We start from the raw sequence: 25931 nt of genomic DNA on the forward strand, positions 1-25931 counted from the left end.
GTTGCGAGAGATTAATTAAGGAAGAGAGCTGAGAACTGAAATAGGATACATTTGCAGAAATAAAAGCCAGTAAACGGGCTTAAAGATAAAAAAAGATTTTCTCTACTTTTACCTACATATAGTGAAGTACAAGCAGTTCAACTGAAAGATTGGTATCCCTAATTTATAAGTTTTGTAAAGACAGAAAATAATAAATACTATAAAATTAGTGTAAATTTGCTTCTGCTCCAGAGTAGAGATTTACAGAGAAGAACTAGAAGTACACAATTTTCAGGATGTTTAGGCCACTGAGCTTATAGAACAAGAAAGCCCATAGAAGAAATTCTGACCTCCAAAGAGAAGTAAATTAAATCTCATTTCCTGGTGGCTCAGACAGTAAAGAATCTGCCTGCCAATGCAGGAGACCCCGGTTTGATCCTTGGGTCAGGAAGATACCCTGAAGAAGGGAATAGCTACCCATTCCAGTATTCTTGCCTTGAGAATTCCATGGACAGAGAAACCTGGTGGGTTATAGTCCACAGGGTCACAAAGAGTTGGACACGACTGAGCGACTAACACTTTCACTTTCAGTTTCTAAAAATGTTTCTCATACTTTAGGTAAGAAAAAGACATTTCCAACCTGGATGGATTTCAAGCTTGGCTAATATAAATCCTAATTGTGACTCTTATCAGCAGTGTCATTTCTGAGTGATGACCGAGCCATGATTAAATAAGATAAAATCCCGGGTCTATGTGACATTAAGCCTTTTTATAGAAGAAGCATTTACTTATTCATTCAATCATTATTTATTGAGGAGTACTTTGTATCAGGCACTGTGCTAGGTACTCTGGATACAGAATTGAATAAGAAAAATCAATCATACATAGGATTTCAGTTATTCCATAATTCTTGAAAATTGAGTGAGCTCTGTCAAAAATGATGTTAGATGACCGAGAGGGGTGAGATGGGGGAAGGGGAGGGAGGCTCAAAAGGGAGGATATATATATATAATTAGGATGGATTCACGTTGTTGTATGGCAGAAACAACACAACATTGTAAACAATTTTCCATCAATTAAAAAATAATTCCTTTTTAAAAAATGGTGTTAGGAAACAGCTCAAAACATATATATTTTTTTAAATCAGAAGGGCACATAAGGCCATTTAATTGACTTTCTCAATGCTGGAAGTTCCTCTAGAATGGCTAATACCCATCCATTCTCTACTAAATCCCACAACCTCATCGGGAAGCATGCTTCATTTTTAATGATTCTAATTACCAAAAAGTTCCCTTGTGTTAAGCTAGAATCTGTCCTCTGTAACTTCTAATACTGATCTTGGAGCTATACAAAATAAGTCTATTTATCTTCAACAGGAAGTCCTTCAGATACTTAAGGGCAGCCACCAACTTCACTTTCATTCTCTAGGTAAAATATTGACAGTGTCTCATATCACATAGTTTTTAGACCATTTACTACCACTCTGGCTAGGTAGCAAAAGACCTCTGTTTAATTTACATATGTAAGCTACCAATGATACTCTTTTCCTCACATATTCCCTTCTAAGATTTCAAACAAATTCTAAGCTCTACTGCTGGACATTTTTTTTCCCAATTCTTTTTCAGTCCAAATGCATTTCAAAGGTTTTTCTGTAACCTAAGGAATCTTCATAGGTTTTTTTTTTCTTTTTGTATTATTGTATTTTTTTTTGTAAGAGAAGGAAAGAACAGCTTTATTACAGGCAAATGGGGAACACAGTAGGCTAGTGCCTCAAGAACTGTGCCTGCCCTCGCCCAGAAATATTCAGATTTATTTAAAAGACCTAGAGTGTGTCAATACAGCTATTTGGGAAGAAATGGAGTTGATGACTGGAGACAGTGGTATTAAAGTGAATTCACTATGAGAATATTGTTTATGTGGCCTCCTGAGCACTCACCTACAATCATGGTCAAATAGGGAGGCAAGACTGCAGTAACGTCATTATTCTGGGAGGTGGGGAAGGAAAGGAAAGTCACTCATGTATATTAATAGAATGTTGATATTATCTACATATTTCCATAGCATTCCAATGATATATCTGTCATTGTATTATTTAGTTCTTGAGAAAATAATATTTCTGGTTATGTGCCAATGAAACCAATAGGAAAGCTGGCAGGTAAAGCTAAGGTAACAAAGGTGGGTTGGGAGAGGTGGCAGCAGTCTAAATATTCAGTAACTACATATGAACAAATTGGTTCCCCCTGTCTCCAGAAGTAGCTGAAGTGATGAAGGTGACTGGTTGGAAACTGACCAGGAGATTAAAATGGCCTTTGAGGATGAAAGTACCAGGGGCCAGCTCCACAAGTAAACATCCTTCTGGTTATACTTACAGCACCTGCTGGGCCACCCAGAAGTAGCCAAATGCTTTCTCAAGAGGGCTTGTTTTAAAAGAGGAGAACTAAAAAGGAGCAGAAATAATACATCACTGAACTCCTGGCCCATGAAGCTGGTACATATTTCATAAAGTTCTTAGAAAACAGGTATTTTCCACCTGTTCTGGTGATAGTATTTCAAATTGATAATCTTTTGAACATAACTCCCTAACTTGAAAAGGACTTCAAGACAGACTTTTTCAAGCATATTGTTTTAAAAGACCATTAATTTTAGTGACAAACCAACAAAGTCATGAAGAGTATCTAATCTTAACCAAAGCATTAAGGCAAGTCCAAATACAGAATCCAGGCCAGGGCCAGGAACTGAACTTTGCTCACTCACTCTGAGTTCACTACAGAGCAACCTCTTACTAGAATCACTTGAAAATTCCTCCTTGAGTCTGAAATATCAACAAGGTGTAGGCAGATACTTTTCAGTTTTGATAAGAAGTTTTACTTTAAGCTCATACTTGTGTCTTAACATAACTTTGCCATTTAAAAATATCTTTAAAAACGTAGTTCCTTATCTTGTACTTAACATTCATAATATAGTTTTAAAAGAATTTGTAGCATCACAATAGATATGTAGAACTAAATATGGAATGAAGAGACATGAAATGTTCTTTGCACATGTGATGTGTTCATTTTTCTCTCAGTCTAACTCCTTCTACTCTATTTTGTGAAGATGACTGGGCTACTGCTTTAATAAAAAGTATATAATTCTTTATATTCACTTTATTTACTATAAAATGACTAAGACACATGTGTTCTCTAAACTAAATACCTGTCCAAATTAAGAAAGAAATGTAGACCCTTGATGCTCTTGAAAAACTTTGACAGTTAACCAATGTTAGTACAGGATGTCCTGAATTTGCAAGTGACTTGTGTTCTAAAAATTTATTTGTAAAGTCAGTTACTTGGGCTTTATTTTTGTTTACTACTGTATCCCTAGAGCCTGGGATAGGGCTAGACACAATGGGCATCCCAATATTTGCTGATTGCCTGACTGAACTGGCCTAGAGCGGACTTCATTAATGATACAGTTAAATTATATTATTAATAATAATTAGCATTTATATAGTACTTAGAATGTATAGAGCCATATTTTACTCTTTCTCACACTGATTCAATTTACAAATGTAGCATCTAAGCCCCCAAAATCCCCAAAATTTTTAAAAAATTCTCATTTAGGATTTATTGTTAAAGTTGATTTGGATTTTCATAATTATTACAATGGTTTGAGCTAAGTGGTATCCAACTCTTTGCAACCCCATGGGCTGTAGCATACCAGGCTCTTCTGTCCACCACTATCTCCTGGAGTTTGCTCAAGTTCATGTCCACTGAGTGGGTGATGCTATCTAACCATCTTATCCTCTGGCACCTCCTTCTCCTTTGGCCTTCAACCTTTCCCAGCATCAGGTTCTTTTCCAGTGAGTCGGCTCTTCCCATTAGGTGGCCAAACTACTGGAGCTTCAACTTCACCATCAGTCCTTCCAATGAATATTCAGGGTTGATTTCCTTTAGGATTGATTGATTTGATCTCCTTGGAGTCCAAGGGACTCTCAAGAGTCTTCTCTAGCACCATAATTCAAAAACATCAGTTCTTCAGCATTCAGCCTTCTTTATTGTCCACCTCTCATATCCATGCATGACTACTAGAAGAACCATAGCTCTGACTATAGGGACCTCTGTTGGCAAAGTGACAGCTCTGCTTTTTTAATATGGTATCTAGGTTTGTCATAGCTTTCTTTCCAAGGAGCAAGCATCTTTTAATTTCAGGGCTGCAGTCACCATCCACAGTGATTTTGGAGCCCAAAAAAATAAAATCTGCTTCCACTCTTCCCCCTTCTATTTGCCATAAAGTGATGGGATCAGATGCCATGGTCTTAGTTTTTTGAATGCTGAGTTTTAAGTCAGCTTTTTCAGTCTTCTCTTTCACTCTCATCTAGAGGCTCTTTAGTTCCTCTTCACTTTCTGCCATTAGAGTGGTATCATCTGCATATCTGAGGTTGTTGATAATTCTCCCAGCAATCTTGATTCCAGTTTGTGATTCATCCAGCCTGGCATTTTGCATGATGAACTCTGCATGTAAGTTAAATGAGCAGGGTGACGATATACAGCCCTGTTGTACTCCTTTCCCTTTGGAACCCAGTCAGTGTTCCATATCCAGTTCTAACTGTTGCTTCTTGACTTACATACATGTTTCTCAGGAAACAGGTAAGATGGTCTGGTACTCCCATCTCTTAAAGAATTTTCAACACTTTGTTGTGATCCACATAGTCAAAGGCTTTTGCATAGTCAATGGAGCAGAAGTAGATGTATTTCTGGAACTCTCTTGTTTTCTCTATGATCCAATGAATGTTGTCAATTTGATCTCTGGTTCCTCTGCCTCTTCAAAACCCAGCTTGTACATCTGGAAGATTTCAGTTCACATATTGCTGAAGCCTAGCTCAATAAAGCGTTGTCAAGAAACTGCATGATAGCCATACTCGACATAACCCAAGGCTGCTCATAAGACCCCTAAATTAAAGAGAGAGCCATTTAAGTTACTTGAGAGGATTGGGTGTGAGATGAGGGAGCTTGAATTAACATGATGACAGTGGAGGTGAGAACCAACTTAGAGATAGAAACACCCAAACCTGGTGATGGACCTCATATAGGCTCCAGCTCCTACACGTATGCTACCACATTGCATCTAGTAGTGTAAGCTATAGATAAAATATCATCTCTTCACACAAAATAGAGACTCGAAGAGTAGAGTCTCTTTTTCTCCTGTCAACCTTTTCTTTAGCAGTTAAGTGAGATCCTTATGTTCAGTGATTGAGAAGAAGGACCCTCTCACTTTGCAAAAAAACAGATATCCCCAAAAAGATTAAACCGAAATTGAAGGCTCCTGTCTAGCTAGCAAGAAGACTGATGTGATTAGCTAAGCAGTCTGAAGCTAAGACCCCTGCTATTGGAGTAGTTTGAATGTAAAGAATTTACTCACTCTATGGTATAACCCTTGTATTCAGAGGTGGATGAGACATTAAGGGGTCCTGAGACAAATCTTCAAATCTGCACACAAATCCTCTCCATAACATCTCTCACAGAGGCTCATTCAGGTCTTGCTGAAACACTTCATGGGATGAGAAATGCACGGGGCCTCACTTTGTCTTTTGGATACATCCAGTTTTTAAGAAAGTCTTTCTTTGGTCAAACTCTTGCTTTCCGAAAAGCATCAGAGTCCATTTAATCCCTCTTCAAATATCTGAAGAATGCTAGCAATTCCTGAACATCCATAAATCCTCTCTCATAGGCAAAATATCCCAAGTTAATTGTTCATTATATAATGAGGTTTCTAACTGATCTCACAAGTTCTGCTCAGCCTTCTCTAAATAGGAATATCTTGACCTGAACATAATATTCGAGCTATGCTTTGACTAGAGAACACAACAGAAGGACTATTCTCTTTCGTTTGGAGCATTATTCTCCTATTAATGCAGCCTAAGATTGCATTAGCTTTTTTGGCAGTCATGATGTACAGTTGACTCACACTGAGATTACACTCAACTGAAACCCTCAGGTCTTTTTCACATGAATGGCTGATAAGTCACACCTCTTTGGTAGTAGTACAGCTGAGTTTTTAAAAGAGGAATTTACCACAATTAAGTTTAATGTCATAAATTTTACTCAAGACTCTTTCATACTGTTCCCTGAGCTGTTTTTCTTAAACAGCTCTGATTATGTTATCCTTACTCAGAACTGTTGATTGATCTCTGCTACCTATAGGATCAAATCCAAAATACTTTGCATACTAGACCCTGTATAATCCGACCTGAGCCTTCAGGGTCAGCCTCATCTCCCCTCGGCTCTCTCTCCTCTCCACACCATACCATACCAGACTCTCCAGTCATTCTAAGGGTTGACTTTCCTTATACATGTGCACTTTTCCATGCAATTCCCTTCTCTGCCTTGCAATTATTACTTCTACTTTAAGAGACAATCAAAAAGTCCCAATTAGGATGTGAATTCCCTGAAGGCAGGAATATACTACACAGAAGTTCAGGTAATAGGAAACAGGAGCTTCCCAGGTGGCGCTAGAGGTAAAGAACCCACCTGCCAATGCTGGAGACACAGGTTTGATCACTGGATCAGGGAGATCCTCTGGAGGAGGGCATAGTAAGCCACTCCAGCATTCTTGCCTGGAGAATCCCCGTGGACAGAGGAGCCTGGTGGACTACAGTCCATGGATCACTAAGAGTTGAAGACAACTGAAGCAGCTTAGTTTACAAGTTTTATATTTTTAGGGTTTTTTTTTTTTAAAGAAAATAATATTTAAACCTCTTTTTCCTCCCAACTCTAGAAATCTAGGTGAGGGGCATTTAGCTTACTTGAAAGAGTAATTCTTTGGGAGAGGGAGTAACAAGCTTGGCAGTTTAACTGAGTGAACCACACAGCTGCACAGGTTTGTCAAGAGGCAGTGTATTATTGTGATTCTTTTCCAGAATCACACACACACCAAAAAACACCTTTGCACCCAGGATAGCACTGTGAAAAGAAATCCAGCTGGAAGCACTGCAGAAGCAATCATTTCCAGTGATATTGATGAAAAACTAAACAAAATCTCCCTGTTAACCTTTTCACACCCCTTCTATTGTGTTCCAAGAGATGTAGATGGATTTGTATCTTTCCATCTAAACTGCTTTGTGTCAGGACTTTGCAGATTAGAAACACAGCCTGTTGCTTGGGTTTTAAAGGGATAGAGGCTAAGACATTGTTCTTGTTCAGAAATTGTACTAGTCAACCATCTGCCTTAGAATCTGTCATCCTAAATGGCTAATTTAACAGATATTTAGCAAGTCATCTCTCAAACAGACTGTTTAGTGTACCTGTACACCAGGTGAAAGTGAAAGTGTTAGTCATTCAGTCATGTTTGACTCTCTGTCTGCCATAAAGGTGCTTTAAACAACTGAAGGTAATAAGTAGTCATTACCAATAATATCGGGCTTCCCAGGTGGCACTAGTGGTAAAGAATCTGCCTGCCAATGCAGGAGACCTAAGAAACACAGGTTCGATTCCTCGGGTCAAGAAGATCCCCTGCAAGAGGGTATGGCAACCCACTCTAGTATTCTTGTCTGAGAAACCCCACAGAGGAGCCTGGCAGGCTACAGTCCATAGGGTCACAAAGAGATGGACACTCCTGAAGCAACAAAGCATGCCCACGTGCATGCACCAATAATATTAACAATGATAATGCCTCAGAACCAGAGATCAAATTGCAAACATCTGTTGGATCATTGAAAAAGCAAGAGAGTTCTAGAAAAACATCTACTTTTGATTTATTGACTACACCAAAGCCTTTGACTGTTTGGATCACAACAAACTGTGGAAAATTATTAAAGAGATGGGAATACCAGACAACCTGATCTGCCTCCTGAAAAATCTGTATGCAGGTCAAGAAGCAACAGTGAGAACTGGACATGGAACAAGAGACTGGCTCCAAATCGGGAAAGGAGTACGTCAGGTTGTATATTGTCATCCTGCTTATTTAACTTATATGCAGAGTACATCATGCAAAATGCTGGACTGGATGAAGCACAAGCTGGAATCAAGATTGCCGGGAGAAATATCAATAACCTCAGATATGCAGATGACACCACATTTTTGGCAGAAAGCGAAGAAGAACTAAAGAGCTTCTTGATGAAAGTGAAAGAGGAGAGTGAAAAAGTTGGCTGAAAACTCAACATTCAGAAAACAAAGATCATGGCATCTGGTCCCATCACTTCATGGCAAATAGATGGGGAAACAGTGGAAACAGTGTCAGACTTTATTTTTGGGGGCTCCAAAATCACTGCAGATGGTGATTGCAGCCATGAAATTAAAGACGCTTGCTCCTTGGAAAAAAGTTATGACCAACCTAGACAGCATTTTAAAAAGTAGAGACATTAGGTCTGTCTAGTCAAGGCTATGGTTTTTCCAGTAGTTGTGTATGGAAGTGAGAGTTGGACTATAAAGAAAGCTGAGTGCAGAAGAATCGATGCTTTTGAACTGTAGTGTTGGAGAAAACTCTTGAGAGTCCCTTGGACAGCTAAGAGATCCAACCATTCCATCCTAAAGGAAATCAGTCCTGAATATTCATTGGAAGGACTGATGCTGAAGCTGAAACTCCAATACTTTGGCCATCTGATGCAAAGAACTGACTCATTTGACAAGACCCTGATGCTGGGAAAGATTGAAGGCAGGAGGAGAAGGGGATGACAGAGGATGAGATGGTTGGATGACATCACCAACTCAATGGACATGAGTTTGATTAAACTCTGGGAGTTGGTGATGGACAGGGAGGCGTGGCGTGCTGCAGTCCATGGGTGCTGCAGTCACAAAGAGTCAGACACGACTGAGCGACTAAACTGAATGCCTCAGAATCCATGTATTTGATAAACAACTATTTATCAGGCAACATGTTAAAGGCAAGGGTAGTTTTTCTGAAAGTGTGGTCTGGACTGTCTTAAGGAACTCACAAAACAATGTGATGAATGCCATAGCAGAGGTGAATGTGTGCCAAGAGTGCACGTACATGATGCACATACATCACGCACCTAACCCACAGTTTGGGAAAGAGGTGAAGATTAAGCCAAGTCCTTAAGGATGAGTAGGAATTATCTATTATTTTATCTATCTGTCTCCCCAGAATATATGAGCGACAACTTAGCTAAATGGATAGAGGTAGGACTCAGGAAGAGGAGCATCTCAGGAACCGGAAGCATGTGTGCAAGGGTCAGGGGATGAGAAAGAGCATGGCACCTTGGGGTAAACAAGCAGTTCCACAGGTAGAGCTGGAGGCTGGGGCGTAAGAGGCAGTGAGGAGGCTAAGACAGCAGACATTCAGAAAGGGCCTGGCATTAAACAGTGTGGACAATGTGTGAGGAAACTGGAGAGTCAGTGAAGGGTTTTAAGCAGAGAAACATTTTGGATTTCACAAAGATCCTTCAGAGTACAACATAGAGAATAGATTGGGGAGCAAGCAAGACCGAACAGAGTGAACTCTCAGGTAGAGGGGACATATCTATAAGGCACAGAAATGGTCTGCACCACCACTGGTAGCTTAGAGATGGAGAGAAGCATACAGACTCAAAAGAGACTCCAGTAGCAGAATGGGACAGGCCCTGGTGAATGTCTAAAGCTGGTGAAGGAGAGAAAGGATGGAATATGGGTCTCAGTTTTTGTCTTGATGGGCCTTTCTGGGTTAGACAGTAATACCATTCATTTCAGTTTTAATTTTCTCAGTGAGACAAGAGGTAAGCTCTGTGGCTGAGAGCAAGCAATGAGTATGAGAAGGGGTCTTAGGGAGAGGAGAAGACACTTTGAAAGAATCACTACAGGAATGGAGAAGAGTTAAGGGAAGAAAAGAATTTCCAGGGTAATTTAAGGGCCACATTCAGAGTAGGAAAAAAAAAACTTGTAGAGGCATCTCTAAGCACAATTGTGTTATTATTTTACCATTAGAGTTCAGCTCTTTAGCTGAAGGAATAAGAAGGTGAACAGTAGAATTGATTAGAACTGGGCTGAGATGGACAGACAAGGGGTCAATGGAGTTGAGCAGACTCATAGAAGATTCAAGAGAAAATCATGGGAACAAGCTAGATATCATGCCCACTTTTGCAGACAAATAGCTATGTGGGGGCCAGAGAGGAGAGAAAATAAGTGGTCTAATGTGGCATAACTAGATTATTAAAAGGAAGAAATAAAAAATAGAAAGAAAAATGGCCAAAAGTAACAAAAATAGGAATTGATAAGGGAAGGAAGGGAGCTAGGGATCTGCAGAGGAGGAGTTGACAATTAATTACCTGTTTGTTTTTACAAACTACACTTCTTCACTACACCCCCTGTTCTAGGAAGGATCCCCTAAGTGGACCTCAGTTCTTCTGAACTTTGATAATCATCAGAGAGGGAGCTATTGTTCCAACAGGGTGACTGTAGTGTCCTACCCCTTTAGATGTGCTGGGAGGGGAAACATGGGTTGTTGGAGATGAGATGCCTAGTTCTCCTGGGAGAGCCAGAGCACTGGTCCATGTGCCCTCCATTTATCTTTGCTTCTTATTTGGAGGTAGGGGTGGAGTCAGAAGGCTATTCACTGGGATACAGGATATGAGAAAACTGTAGGAATCAATTACAAAAGGAGCTCATGGAAAACCTCAGAAACTTCAGAAAGGTCAGGTTGACTGACATAAAAAGAAACATAAATTCTTAACAGAGATTAAATAGTATAAGAGAGTGATTAAATTTTCTCTTTTCAATTTAATTTTAAAACACCAAAACCTTTTCCAGTAGCTGCTGAAAGATAGTGTTAGCACAGATGATGTCACCCAGAAAACATCTGAATGTTCTTCATAATTTTTTTGTTTTGTTTTAGGAACTATGTGATTATGAAGTGTAAAGCAATGTCTGCAAACATAGCAGAGGCCTTAAAAGACTTCTGCTTCTCTCTGTTACAGGAAAGTTAGGAAGAGAAGTGAAATATGACAAGAAAGAGGATCAGTGTTTTCTTTTTGTTTGTTAATAAGACAAACCATCCAGGAAAAGAGCTTGTTTCTTAAAGTGAGATGTATACAAAATGCCCAACAGAGAAACTGGCACATTTTACTGTGATCTCTAAATGATACTTTTCTCTTCTCCTTAAGAGAACAATTAAACATTCATTAAAACAGTAACATTTTCTGAGATTGTGAAAATGTAAATACTTTTACATAAATGAGATTAATTGCACAACATTCTTGCCTTAGGTAGATGTTCTCCATCACATTCTGCAAATTAAATTTCGCAACTCGTTAAGCAGAAAAAAATGTGTACAGTGCTCTATGTTAATTTCATTTCCAATGCTGTGACAGCTCATGGATATTAAAAATGACTTCTAAAAAATCATCCTGCCAAATTTCTCCTATAGCTGGAATTTAGGGTCAAAAAAGGATTAAAAGTTGGATGAGTCAAGATAAAATGGAACGTGAGGCCCTTAAAATCTGAAAGCCCCTAAAATCAGCACTTTTCTTTCAGCATAACGTTTTCAAGGATGTCTTTCTCCTTCAATACTGTTCCCTCTCCCTTTTCTATCATCATTATCTGACCAGTCTTTCCTGTCTCCCTATTTGTTTTAATTCATCTTTTGCAAATCTAAAGTGGCAAATATCATGCCTTCCCTCTCACTTTTCATTTTAGAATTTGTACCCACTGTATTGCCAGTGCCAAGTCAATGTTATTCAAATTCATGATGTTGCTTAATTAAACAGCCATTGAATCTACAGGTTGGTAAGACTGGTCTTTGTATATGCCTGGGCAGTTGCAAGTATTTTTGGTAATGGCAGAGTCAATGGAATAACTTTGATCCTCCCCTGGGCTCCATTCTTGGACTTTCCTCTTTTCTGTCCACACCCACTCCCTTGATGATCTCATCCAGTTTCATGGCATTAAATATCATCTCTGTGCAAATGACTCCCAAATGTATATATTTAGTTCAGACCTCCCCTTTGAACTTTAAACTCCCAGAACCAACTGCCTACTCAGTATTTCCACTTGGATGTGTCACAGGCAACATACCTAATGTGTCCACGTATGAGTTCCTGACTTTCCTTTCCAAATCTACTCCTTCTAGAGTCTTCTCCACCTCAGTAACTGGCTGTCCCATTCTTCAGGTGCTCAGGCTAGAAACATTCTTATCTGTTTCTTTCTCTCACACCTGCACCCAACCTGCCAACAAATGCTCTTGGCTTTATCCATAACATTGATCCAGAACTCAACTACTTTTCACCATTTCCACTGCAACCTTCTGTTCATGCGCCACCAGATCTAGCCTGAAATTACTGGCAATAGCATTCTAGCTGGTCTCTCTGCTTCCCTCTTTGGTCTTTCCTTAACCCACAAACCAGAGAAATCATATTAAAAATAAATTGATCATATTACCCCTCTGCTTAAAGCTCCAATGGCGTCCAAGTATCATTCAGAGTAAAACTCAATGACTTTATAAAAATTTATTGTCCGGATTGGGACCTCTTTGAGAGTGAAAAAGAATACTATTAATAAATCTTGGTGTAAATTTGGGCCATCCTGGACACCTGCTTATGAGGATTTGCATAATTTCCCATAGCTTGCCATTATCTCTCTGGCCTCTGACCTCACCTGTTATACTACACCTCAACTCTTCTGTCTCAGCACCAGCCTCCTCACTGTCCTGACGGCAGGAGGTAGACTTCCTCAGGACCTTTGCCCTTCCTCTAGACATATCCATGATTCATTTCTGTTTCCCTTCAGGTCCTTATTCAAAAATCCCATTAAGGCGTTCCCTGGAAGCTGTCTAAACATTTAAAACCCCCTTTCTACTACCTAGTCCCCTTCCCTGCTTCTTTATTTTTCATAAAATTTACACTTATTACTATCAAACATCCCATATATTTTATTTACTTAACTTGTTTAGCACCTCACACTTAGAATGTAATCTCAAGGGCAGGAATTTTTGACTTTTTGCTCTGTACCCGCCATTCCTAAAATAGCTGGAACATAGGAGACAGTATATAAACATTTGTAAGAAGAATGAATGAATCATGATTAGATTGAAAGGATATGTAGGAGTTGTGTAACGTCTGACACATTTAATAAATAGTATTATAATTTCACAGAATTCAATTCAGCACCAGCCTCCTCGCTGTCCTAAAGTACTGTCTGAACGTATTTGGACATTTATGCCTTCTGGGGATATATGCTAGATGCAGAAGTTGGGGGTCTAGGAGCCACAGAGCGAATACAATGAGAGAAGAGGCGAAGTTCTTCAAGAAGTGAACACTGTAGGAGTAGAAGAGATAGTTCAGTTCAGTTCAGTTCAGTTCAGCCACTCAGTCGTGTCCGACTCTTTGCGACCCCATGAATCATAGCACGCCAGGCCTCCCTGTCCATCACCAACTCCCATAGTTCACTCAGAGTTGCGTCCATTGAGTCAGTGATGCCATCCAGCCATCTCATCCTCTGTCATCCCCTTCTCCTCCTGCCCCCAATCCCTCCCAGCATCAAAGTCTTCTCCAATGAGTCAACTCTTCGCATGAGGTGGCCAAAGTACTGGAGTTTCAGCTTTAGCATCATTCCTTCCAAAGAAATCCCTGGGTTGATCTCCTTTAGAATGGACTGGTTGGATCTCCTTGCTGTCCAAGGGACTCTCAAGAGTCTTCCCCAACACCACAGTTCAAAAGCATCAATTTTTCGGTGCTCAGCTTTCTTCACAGTCCAACTCTCACATCCATACATGACTACTGGAAAAACCATGGCCTTGACTAGACGGACCTTAGTCTGCAAAGTAATGTCTCTGCTTCATAACTTTTCTTCCAAGGAGTAAGTGTCTTTTAATTTCATGGCTGCAATCACCATCTGCAGTGATTTTGGAGCCCCCAAAAATAAAGTCTGACACTGTTTCCACTGTTTCCCCATCTATTTCCCATGGAGTGATGGGACCGGATGCCATGATCTTCGTTTTCTGAATGTTGAGGTTTAGGCCAACTTTTTCACTCTCCTCTTTCACTTTCATCAAGAGGCTCTTTAGTTCCTCTTCACTTTCTGCCATAAGGGTGGTGTCATCTGCATATCTGAGGCTATTGATATTTCTCCTGGCAATCTTGATTCCAGCTTGTGTTTCTTCCAGTCCAGCGTTTCTCATGATGTACTCTGCATAGAAGTTAAATAAGCAGGGTGACAATATATAGCCTTGACGTACTCCTTTTCCTATTTGGAACCAGTTTGTTGTTCCATGTCCAGTTCTAACTGTTGCTTCCTGACCTGCATACAGACTTCTCAAGAGGCAGGTCAGGTGGTCTGGTATGCCCATCTCTTTCAGAATTTTCCACAGTTTATTGTGATCCACACAGTCAAAGGCTTTGGCATAGTCAATAAAGCAGAAATAGATGTTTTTCTGGAACTCTCTTGCTTTTTCCATGATTCAGCAGATGGCAATTTGATCTCTGGTTCCTCTGCCTTTTCTAAAACCAGCTTGAACATTAGGAAGTTCACGGTTCATGTATTGCTGAAGCCTGGCTTGGAGAATTTTGAGCATTACTTTACTAGCGTGTGAGATGAGTACAACTGTGCAGTAGTTTGAGCATTCTTTGACATTGCCTTTCTTTGGAATTGGAATGAAAACTGACCTTTTCCAGTACTGTGGCCACTGTGGAGTTTTCCAAATTTGCTGGCATATTGAGTGCAGCACTTTCACAGCATCATCTTTCAGGATTTGAAATAGCTCTACTGGAATTCCATCACCTCCACTAGCTTTGTTCGTAGTGATGCTTTCTAAGGTTGCATGTGAGAGACACAGAGTACGTGGGTGTGCAGAAGAGACACGGTTTATATTCAATGACTTTTCAGACACTTCTGATTACTGATCAGAAGCAATAACTTCCGTATTCTCTGGAATGACTCATTTCCCTCATCTTCCAAAGTGCCCAGCCCCTAAGAACCCCCATTCTGGTTTGCGTTCTCCATCCCTTAGTAGGAAGCTACTTTGTATGGCCTACCTGACCTTCAGGTGTCTGTTCCTTATTGTCTAGCCTTAATTTTTCAACATGAATCATCAGTTACTAACTCAGCATTTTGCAATCTGATCTCTCAAAGTTTCCACAATATTTCAATGAAATACTGGCAAATATGGAGCAAACAGATGCTAAACAGATTTTTTTAATAGCTACAAAGAAAGTATTTGCAGAGGAAAAATCCACCCATTGAAACCAATCAATCAAAGTTTATTGATTTAATCTCTGGGTTTCTTCTAATTTTTAATGTAGTTTCTTTGAATAATTTTAATTGATAACCATCCTGAGGGTTTTCCTTAAACTAAAGGCAATTTTTTTTAATGTGCTTTTATAAGTCTCCTGCCCCACCCCTACAGGAAGGGAGTAGCCTAGCCCCAGGGTGTAGATAATCAAAGCACTCTAAACAAACAGATAAAACATTTATTTTCAAAAAAATTCAACAAAATTATAGCTGAGAACATGCTTCAAAGCATAACATTAACAACTAAGAAAAATTACTTAAAGCCGTTACCAACTAGATAAAAAGTATTTCCTCCACACCACCCCCCAACAAACAAAGCAATCAATAAAAAGTATGCTAAATGGTACTGAAGAACTGTTAATACTCATTCCCATATGGTTAATGCTAAATGATCTTCTGTTAGTCACTCAGTCATGTCCGACTCTTTGTGATCCCTTGGACTATAGCCCGCCACACACCTCTGTCCATGAAATTCTCCAGGTAAGAATACTGGAGTAGATTGCTATTCCCTTCTCCAGAGGATCCTCCCGACCCAGAGCTCAAACCCAGGTCTCCTGCATGGCAGGCAGATTCTTTACCATCATCTTGGGTAACATTAAATGCAAAGAGTCTTTGCCTATTATTTTTCTATCTAATGTAAAAAAAAAAATAACTTTATTATACAAAGTTCTCATGCATGCATGCTAAGTTGCTTCAGTCATGTCTAACTCTTTGCGACCCCATGGACCATAGCCCATCAGGCTCCTCTGTCCATGGAATTCTCACCAGAATCCCATGATGGGTTGCCGTGACCTCCTCACCCAGGAACTGTCTCATATCTACCTGCAATGGCAGGCTGGTTCTAGCGCCACCTTGGAAGCCCAAATTTCACATAGCCATATTACAAATGATCAATTAAACTGTAAATTTTATAGTTTAATAATTACCAGAGCAATTTAATTTTGTTTTATTTTTAAATTTTTGAGTTATAATAAAATCTAATTATATAAATAATTTTAAGGCAATCTAGTCATCCCAACTCCAGCATCGATTACTTCCTCTGACCAAGTTACCCTGACTCACTAAGTCTCAAGGACTTTATCTGTAAAATAGGGTTGACACTGAAACCCAACTAACAGCATTCTTTTGAAAATAAGGGATGTAGAGAAGCCTACAGAATGCCTGGCATATGGGAAAGCTTCAGTAGATAAGAGCTGCCACCATGACTCTCATGACTGATGATGCTGTATAACTTAGCTAATTTGTTTTGTCTTCCCCACCCCCACTCTCACTAGTGTGCCAAGCACCAGGCCTATCTGTGCCTTTAAAAAGAAAAATGGAGGTTTATTTGGAAATTAAGAGCATATTTCAATGACTGAAGAAAACAAGTAGCTAACCAGAGTAGTGTCTCGAAAGTATTCCTAATTGTGTATTACTTTATCTTTTCACTTTAAAAATCCTAAATATTGCTGAGTACCTGATACATGTAAATACCTATAAAACCCTGATTAATATATCATTTTCTGCACATTTGTGCCATACTGACTTTATCACAATGTACTGAAATGTAATCCTCTTCAAAAGCCTAAAACAAATACTCAAATCTTGAAAAGCATAGGACTTGCACAACATACAGGGGGAATTAATCACGCACTGTCTCATATTACTTAACAAATCAGTCCATAAATGATATTTAATCTCTTACACACTAGACTGTAAGCACTACAAAGGAAAAGTAATGTATATAGTTTTTGCATCTTTCACACTACACAGCTTGACACCAAGGAATTTCAAATGATTGGGCTGCCCAAAGAGTTCGTTCAGGTTTTTCCATAAGATATTAGAGAAAAACCACAAATGAACTTTTTAGCCAAGCCAATAGTACAGTGGAGTTAGCACTAGGCAAGAAGTCAGGAAATACACATTTCAGCTGAGTAATTGTAGACAAGACATTAATTCTTTCAGGCTTCAGATTACTCATCAGTCATGTGCTTTTCCATCTATGACATTCAAGTTCCTTTTCAAATGCTCTCATTCTAAAAAACACTAGCAAGAGGGATTTTTACCAATGTTTGTTATTTTAATACACAACTTCATTTTTCCATATCGAAAGATTGAAGGAAGCCTTAATTATAGATTTTGTTCACTCATGAAATCTTGCCAGGAACTCAGAGTTCTTATCACTGTCTGTTTCATCTAACACAAATCCTTCAATCTGTTATAAGAACAGCAAGCCCTCCACTGCCAGCTTTCCCACCGTCTGTGTGTTAGTTGCTCAGTCGAGTCCAATTCTTTGCAACCCCATAGACTATACAGCCTGCCAGGCTCTGCTGTCCTCTGTCCATGGGATTCTCCAGGCAAGAATACTGGAGTGGGTAGCCATTCCTTCTCCAGTGATCTTCCTGACCCAGGGATCGAACCCAGGTCTCCTGCATTGCGGGTAGATTATCTGAGCCACCAGGGAAGCCCTCCCCACATCCTCTATCCTGTTTTATTTTCTCCTTAGAACACATCACACTCTGGCATACTGTATAACTTAGCTAATTTGTTTTGTCTTCCCCACCCCCACTCTCACTACCATGCCAAGCACCAGGCCCATCTGTGCCTTAAAAAAAAAAATGGAGGTATATTTGGAAATTAAGAATTATATGTATTTAAGGTTTACAATTTGCTGATTTGATAAACATAAATATTGTCAAATAATCACCACATTCAAGCTAATTAACATTTCTGTCACTTCAGATAGTCACCACTTTTCAGCACTTGTGGTGAGAATACTTAAGATACAGCCTCCTGGCAAATTTCAAGTACACAATAAAGTGTTGTTAACTATAGTCATGAATGCATGCATGCTTAGTCACTCAGTTGTGTCCGACTCTTTGCGACCCCATGGACTATAGCCTGCGAGGCTCTTCTGTCCATGGGATTCTCCAGGCAAGAATACTGGAGTCAGTTGCCATTCCCTTCTCCAACTATAGTCATACTATTGTACATTAGTTCTCCAGAACTTGTTCATCTCTCATAACTGAAACTTTGTGCCCCATGAACAATATCTCCTCCTGTCTGTGTCTTTCACCAGGATTTTGGGAGCACTTAATACCTCACCCCAGCATTTCCCAAGTTATGCTCTGAAGATCTCTAGAGTTCTAAAAGATAAGAATTGGAGTTCTGCAAAGACAGGACTGCATGGGCAAATAAGTTTGGGAATGTCCCATCCTATACCTCCCATTTGAAGATACAGGACACATAATGAGAATATTTATGTGTTTATAAATGTCTCGTTTTGTTAAACCCAGTCAGTGTCTCCCAACCTAGTCTGGCTATGGAAACTTTTATTCCCAGAACACCATCAACATCTCAGAGGACACTTTTGCTTAGGAGAAAGCTGTTTGGCCAATTTTTTTTTTACCTTCATGTCACATCCAAATGAACAGCAAATGTGAGAGAGTGAGCAAGGGTAAAGGCAGACATCTTTTTGCTATCAACTCTTAGAGGTCAGTAATGGTGAGAGAACATGGTTTTATGAAACAAATACTATACTTAGTCTTTGTGATTTAGTCCGAGCTCTGTCACATAACTAACTGTATGAAAGTGTTAGTCGCTCAATCCTGTCAGACTCTTTGCAATCCCATGGGCTATAGCCCACCAGGCTCCTCATCCATGGGATTCTCCAGGCAAGAATACTGGGAATGGTACCCATTCCCTCCTCTAGGGTATCTTCCTGACCCAGGGATTGAACCCAGGTCTCCTGCATTGTAGGCAGATTCTTTCCCATCTGAGCTACCAGGGAAGCCCAACTAATTGTAAGCTGAGCAAATCGCCTTATCTCTGAGCCTCAATCTCCTCTCCTATAATGAGACACATTGTAGGATAATCATATCCTGTTCTTCGAAACTGCTGACCGGTTTAGAAGGTTTTATGTAAACTTAAACTTGTATTTAAAAAGTATTCTTCTGTGTGGATTTTTGAGGCCTGTATTTTTAAAGTCCTCTTTCAGATGACTGGTGCCTTCCACTCTGAAGATGGACGTATCTGATTTCTTAGACATGAAATGACAGGAGTCTCTAAAGCCCTAAAAAGCCCAAAGAAGTATTTCAGAATGGACAATGGAAACAAATTTAAAGACTGGGGTATATTTACGTTAGCCTAAGTAGTAGGATAATCCCTAGAGAAGGCCTGAGACGTCTTATGTAGAATGGAGGAACATAAAGGTCTACAGTATTATAAATAAGGAATAAATGAAATCTGAGCCTGCTTATTTAATGCTAGATTAATTGGATTATTTTTCTGCTCAGTTTTCAAAAGTAGTGACTGATGCTACAGAGTTGTACTGAAAAATTAATTTGTAGCTCAGCACTAATTTATATTCCAAAGCAACAAAGAAGAGGTAGATAATGACCATTTCCAAGGAGGCTTCCTCTGGTCCTTCTCTTTGAGGAAGATTCTCTTCTAACTCAGGGGGGAAAGATTCATTCCCAAACCTGTCTCTAAGGGAAAGAAATTCTATGATGGTTTAACATACACTTGCAAGTAATGCTCTAGAGAGAACTAGATGGCATTTAATGTTTTTCTTGCCATTGAAATATGTCTACTGAAATAACTACAATAAAAAAAATTTTTAACTAGATATAAAAGGTGACTGCACACTGAAAGATCAATCTACCATAAGTTTTAGTCTCTACCTGCTTGAAATTTGATGTAAGCATTGATGACAATAAGTAGTTTGGCTTTATAGAAAACAAGGTTTTGCTCTGCAGTAGAGTAAATAAATGTTTAGTCATTACTTTAGTGATCTCTAAGTAATTTCTGGGCCATAGAAATACATTCAATATGATATTTGCTAAGCAAGCAGGCCTACCATCTAGTTACTGAAACTCTTATTTTTGCTACTTCATAGATAACATGACCCAGTAGCACTGAGATGGAAGGAACTGATATGAACCTGTGGATCAATTCCAAAGCAATTTGAGAGTTCAAGCCATTCATTTGTTTGCAACACAAAGTGTTCTCCACAGAAGAAAACAAAGAGTCTAACTTATCTTTCTCTTTCCTGTCCTGGTATCTGGAAAAATATCCATCGTGACAGGGTGCACGCAGGTTTATAATACTAAGCCAGCTTAAGGAAGAATGGAACGAAGAATAAGAATGGAACACCATCTGCGTGCTGCTTGTGCCGTATCCTCCTTGGTTCTGGTGCCAGTAACACTGTTCCAGGTCTGCAGAGCGCACACAGAAACAGCAGCAGCTGGATAACATGGCGAAAGTCCACATGTCTATGGGAGCAGGGGGGAGAAGTAGCCAAACCAATCTTTCCATCAGTACCCCTGTGCACCAAACCAAGGGCAGAATTTGTAGCACTGCCTGACACCTAGTAGGGACTCGATGAATATTTACTAAATATACTCATCTGGGAAATCTATGAATAGTAATATAAACACTGCTGGAAGAATGATTATCTTAGTCTCTGGATGTATGCTTAACACTTGGTCCAGACGTTCACAACTTTGACACTACTGACATTTTGAGCGACTAATTCTTTTCTGGGAACCGGAATGGGAGGAGTGCTATCTTGCGCACTGTAGGAGGCTGAGTGACCTCCCCAGTCTCCATCTACTAGACACCAACCGTGTCACCCCCACGCTCAGCAAAAGCGTCTCCAGACATTGCCAAATATCCCGTTAACAAAATCACCTTTAGTTGGGAACCACTTATCTACTTATCCACTCTCTGTGTCTCTACCACTTATCTACTCTCTGTGTCACGTGCTAGAACTAGAAATACTATATTCTCTTCTCTTTTTTTTCTACGTTGATATTTCTTGATCTATACATTGAAGGTACTTTACTCTAAATCTGCTTTCACCCAATTGTCTCCAAACTCCATGTTTTCATATATCTCAGGAGGGGAGGGCTTTCTAGGTACCTCCATATAAATTAAAAAAAAAAGTCTCCCCCTTAAGCAATGGGAAATATGAAGCAAAGAGTAAACATTCTGTATAGAAATTGTACTAGTAGATAAGGGGCTGTTTTGCAGAGTGATACTGAGAAGGTCTTGCACCCAGGATAGACCCAGGAGCCTGAGCTGCAACTGATGTGTGTGTGTGCACCCAGAAAGAATTCCTGCATCTAAAAAGAAACTAGCTTCATTTGTTTGCTATGCAGTCTCTTAATCTTAACAATAAAACTCCTCTGTTATACAAAAGTATCCTTCTGACAAACATAGTATTTTCCTCCCTTGGCTTTATTTTTATTTACTTCCTATTTATGTTAACTTTGCAGGAAGATAGGCATGGGCTCCAGGAACAGGCAGTCTCAGTAAGGCTTGCCCCTGCAGAGGCACAGTAAGCAGTCCTGCAGACCGAAGACATCAGTAGTCTTTTAAACTTCTAAGGTAAACTGATAATGTTGCCTATCTACTCTTCCTTAAAATGAAAAAAAAACTAAAATCTTAGAATTCGATTTAAACCTAGCCAGTGGGCAACCCGCTTGAAAATGATTCCACATGCATGTCTCAGGGTGAGAAATAATTTATGACAAATAAAGCTCATGAAAAATTCTAATTTCATTCATGTTGCTACAAGTATACCTTCATGCTTTAAAAAAAATGTGGGCTGGTAACATTTTTCTACCTTACTTACAGTGTAGAGCTAAACGTGTGCCCTTACCTCTCCTCCAGTGCAGGGAAAAGGATTGGAGTATCTAGAAGTGCAAATAGCTCCCTTCTTGACAACATCGTCTTCCAGGCCAAATGTAGCCGAGCAGTTAGTTGCAAAGTACTTGTAAGGCTTCCATGTCTTTCCAAAGTCCTGGGAGCGGTCCAGCACCATGGCTGCCGGCCGGGGAGACTTGAACACCATAATTAGATGAGTGAAGTAGAATTCAGCTTCCAGGTCTAGCTGGATCTTTTCTCTGTGTACATCCTCAGCAGACTGCCACCACGTGCGAGGATGCCTGAAGGAGGAGTCTGCCATGGCAGCTGGTAGGTGAGCCAGGTGAGGCTGGGCAGCACTGCATTTGCCACATTTGGGCTGCTGACAAGTCAGATCAGTGTTCTCACTGTAGAAGCAGTACAGTTCAGTGGCGTTCTGACCACAGGTGGTGTCTGTCCAGAGTTTTCTCCCTAAAGCCAAATTTCCCATCCGAGGGTTACAGGCTTTTTCACAGCGGGAACTCACTCCAGCCACTCCACTCAGTCCTAGAGATGGGAAAGCATATGTTATTCAAGACAAACCCATCTGGAAAGCTCTTCTGTCCATCCAGTCCATCTTCAACAGTCCCCATGTTGCCCTGAGACTTTCAGTAAAGAGGAAATTCTACCAAATGCAAATATGGAAGTATGTGAATGTGCATGAGTGTATGAGGGTGTGCCTGCATGTGTGTTTCATGTTCAGATGTACAATTCACATAAAAGAAAATAAAATCACTTTGGGTAAAGGGTGAGAGGAAGGAAAGTGAAAACACTGGGAAAAGATAATGGACCTAAACCTTTTCAAATATTTTTAAACAGTCTCTATTTTTGAAACACACTCATTTGCTTTTGAAACCATGACATAAATAATACTAAAAACCAACAATGTTTTTAAGATCACTCAGTTTAGTCTTTCAAACATAATTTGAGTCCTTGGCATTATCTAATATGTGTATGAGAATGCATTACGGAGGGAATATAGAATTCTACCATATTTTTAAGACAAAAATATGAAGGGACAAATTCTCTAGGAAAATCAATATGAGATATTCGTATACAATGGGATCTCATTTAAGGAACTTAGATGTGCAATATCTGTTTTTAGTGCTGAGTAAATGTAACTAAGAAAAAACCCTCTAAACTACCAAATGGCAGAAAAGCTTATTTGATGTGCTCTCTCCCTCTTGAGTGGTTCTCCCTACGACAGGTTATATAGTAGTCACCTGTTTGCCTAACAGGAGAGTGGTTACAGTCTGGCAGCCACTAACAGCACCTTTAAACATAATCTGTGAACTAAAACACCTTCTTAAAGAAACATGTGCTTCCACCCAAACAAAGGCCCAGCAGACTTTGTTTCAAAATTACTTAAAATGATAAACATTATCCACCTATTAACATCCTGACTACATAATATAATCCTTTAATTTGGGCTTGTCATTTTAATTATGAATACCTTAAAATTATCTATTTTAAAAGTTAAAACAGAGAGGGAACGAAGGAAAAGGAAGTCAAACCCCAAATTCTGGCTAATTGAACATTTCTGCTTCTTAAGAGGGAGCACCTCTGAACTGTTATCACTATAAGCCAAATGACAACTTAGACCAAGAGAGACATTTCACACACTGACTGTCACGAGCCTCACATAGTCTTTGCAACCTTAAGAAAGGGCTTCCTTAGGCATAGTTTTTAAATGTCAGATTCAAGTATGCCTTATGTCTGGACTCTGCTTGCCACTTTTCTGATTAGCTGGGGCATCAGCTGCTTGTGGCCAACATCACACAAACACACAATGTGCTATGACTCACCTGTAAAGCATTTCAGGGGAAATCATATACTGCCCGTACACGTATTTTTGACTTGAAACACTTGCCTTGTGATATTTATTTACAACCTTTTGATTGCTTGCATGTTTTTGCCATAACATGGTTTGAAAGGTTTATTAAAGTTCACTTTGTGGTTGGGGAGCATAAATAAGTGCACACAGGGATGCTTAAGCAACAAGAATTAAAACAAAAGCTTAGACCCTTTAACAGTTTCTTGGGAAACGTTATGAGTATTTTAGAGCTCCCCCCACCAAGGAAAAGAAAAAAAACTAAGAAGCAATCCAGAGAAGACTGGAGTCAGATAAATAATCCGTGGACACAATACTTAGAGATCCCTAAAGAAGTGACCATCCAAATATAGCAAGGAGGCTCCTAACAGTCCGATTGGGATTTGGGATGCAGATTCTAAAGCCTGGCTTTTCTTCATGCTGGCATCTCTGGGGGCAGAGTAAGGGAAGGGAGAAGTGTGCCAGTGCTCCCTCTTCACCCGTCAGTCCCTCCAGCCCACACTCCTTTCTGGAGCAAGCGAGATGCTTTGAGAGACCAAGAGGCCGAATAGTTCCTCACTTTCTTTCCCCCTTACACCCTGAACTGCACTTGCCCCTAACTGGAAACCAGGTGACCTACAAGAGGAGAGAGAGCAGCAGAAGGGGCTCCCAAATTTAGAAAGAGCAAGCTAGGACTGGTGGCCAAGGGCAGCCCAAGGCAGCCGGGGTGGGAGTGCAAGGGCGAGCGCATCTGACGACGCCGCTGCCCGGCGTCCAGTTACCCAGACAGGAAGCAGACCCGCCTCCGACCTCCCGCGGAGCCTCCGCCAGGGTACCAATTCCCCAGGGCGGCAAACCAGCTCCTGGCAACCTAGGGTGATCACCACCTACCGTCCCAGGCCGGGGTCTGAGTTCTAGCCACTGTCCCGGAGAGAGGGCCCTCACCCCGCCCCAGGTGTCCCTACCTGGCTCCCCAGTACCCAGCAAGAGTTCAGGGACGACGGCGATGGCTCTCAACAAGAGAGCGGCCCCGGCCCACGCGCGCCCAGGGTCGCTGGGCCACCCCTCCCCATCATTCCTCAGGCCATGTAGTGCCGGGGGATGGCGAGCCTGGTCCTTTGTTCCCTCACAAAGTGGAAAGGCAGTTTTTACTAGTCCAAACCGAGAAAAAACCAAGGTCGCACTATCTCAGGCAGGGCGCACCCAGGATATTGGGTTATCCAAGGGCATGTGTATCGCAGTTGCAAAAAACAAAAATCAATAATATTTTAAACAGCGGAGACCCGGGGAAAAGGAGGCGGAACATGGCCACTCATTTCATCCTTGGGCGCTGAGCTCGGCGCTCTCAGCCTGCGCTCCCCTGTATCCCCGAGTCCCGAGATGGGGGACACAAGAGCGAAGGAAGGGGGGTGGGGGCCCGGCAGCGTCACCACCCACCTGCGGCCACCGCGGAGCAGCCCCAGAGCAGCAGCAGCCGCGCGCAGCTCCCCATGGCCGGGAGAAGCCGGGAGGACCCGGGCCGGGCGCGCGGGAGGGAGTCGAGCCCTCGCGGCTGTGGGATGAAGCGCCAACAAGTCCTCGGAAGGAACCAGGGCTCTTTATTTCTTCCTCCTCCTGGGGCGCCTGGCTCGGTCAGTGGGCGCGGGCGCCGGGAAGCCGCGGGCTGGGGCCGCGCCGGGAGGTGGGGTGACCCTCGCGCACCGGCCTGGAGGGGCCCGGGCACCTCGGGGGCGGCAGAAGCCCCGGGACCATAGCCTGCCCGGCCGCGCTGCCCAGCGGAGCAGTCCGCGGGCTCCTCCGCGGCTAGCCCGGGGCTCGGCGCCCGCAGCAGCCGCTGAACTTTGCGAGACCTTTCACTTCCCGGCCGCCGCCGCCGCCTCCTGGGCGTCCTCCTCCGCTTTTACCACCTCCTCTGGCTGTGGCGTCTCCGTCCCTTGCTTCTCCATGGGCAGTTCCATGGGATGCATTTTTATTGCACCGACACCGCGGCGCTCCGGTGCCAGCCCTCCTCCCCTCGCACCTCCACCCCTTCCTCCCTCCCGCCCCCAGCGCTCGCTTTGACAGCCGGGGCGCTGTAGCCTGTGAGGCCGAGTCGCAGCCGCAGCTCGGGGAGGGACGCCCCCCCACCCCATCCCCCACGCCAGACTGGCCGCCCCCGATGCCTCGCTGCCAGCTTGACCCGCCCGCCTCCGCCCCTCCGCGCGCCCGTCACCTCGGGCCCCCAGCTTCGCCCTTGCCCCTCCCGGCTCTCGCCCTGCATGTCCCTGCGTGACCCCCCTGGTGCC

The 25931-nt window shown here is 41.6% G+C and overlaps 1 protein-coding gene across 1 annotated transcript in view; it reads right to left on the reverse strand.

Annotated features, from left to right (window-relative positions):
- Positions 1–25183, reverse strand: part of NTN4 (netrin 4) — a 129569-nt gene extending 104386 nt beyond the window's left edge. The window contains exons 1-2 of the mRNA XM_052640357.1: positions 25084–25183; positions 21814–22343 (exon numbers count right to left, since the gene is read on the reverse strand). Coding sequence (XP_052496317.1) covers positions 21814–22343; positions 25084–25138 — 585 coding nt within the window. The 5' untranslated portion in view covers positions 25139–25183. The remainder of the gene's footprint in view (positions 1–21813; positions 22344–25083) is intronic.
- Positions 25184–25931: the final 748 nt, after the last annotated feature.

Source organism: Budorcas taxicolor, chromosome 5 (assembly GCF_023091745.1).
Source record: "Budorcas taxicolor isolate Tak-1 chromosome 5, Takin1.1, whole genome shotgun sequence".
NCBI classification, from domain to species: domain Eukaryota; kingdom Metazoa; phylum Chordata; class Mammalia; order Artiodactyla; family Bovidae; genus Budorcas; species Budorcas taxicolor.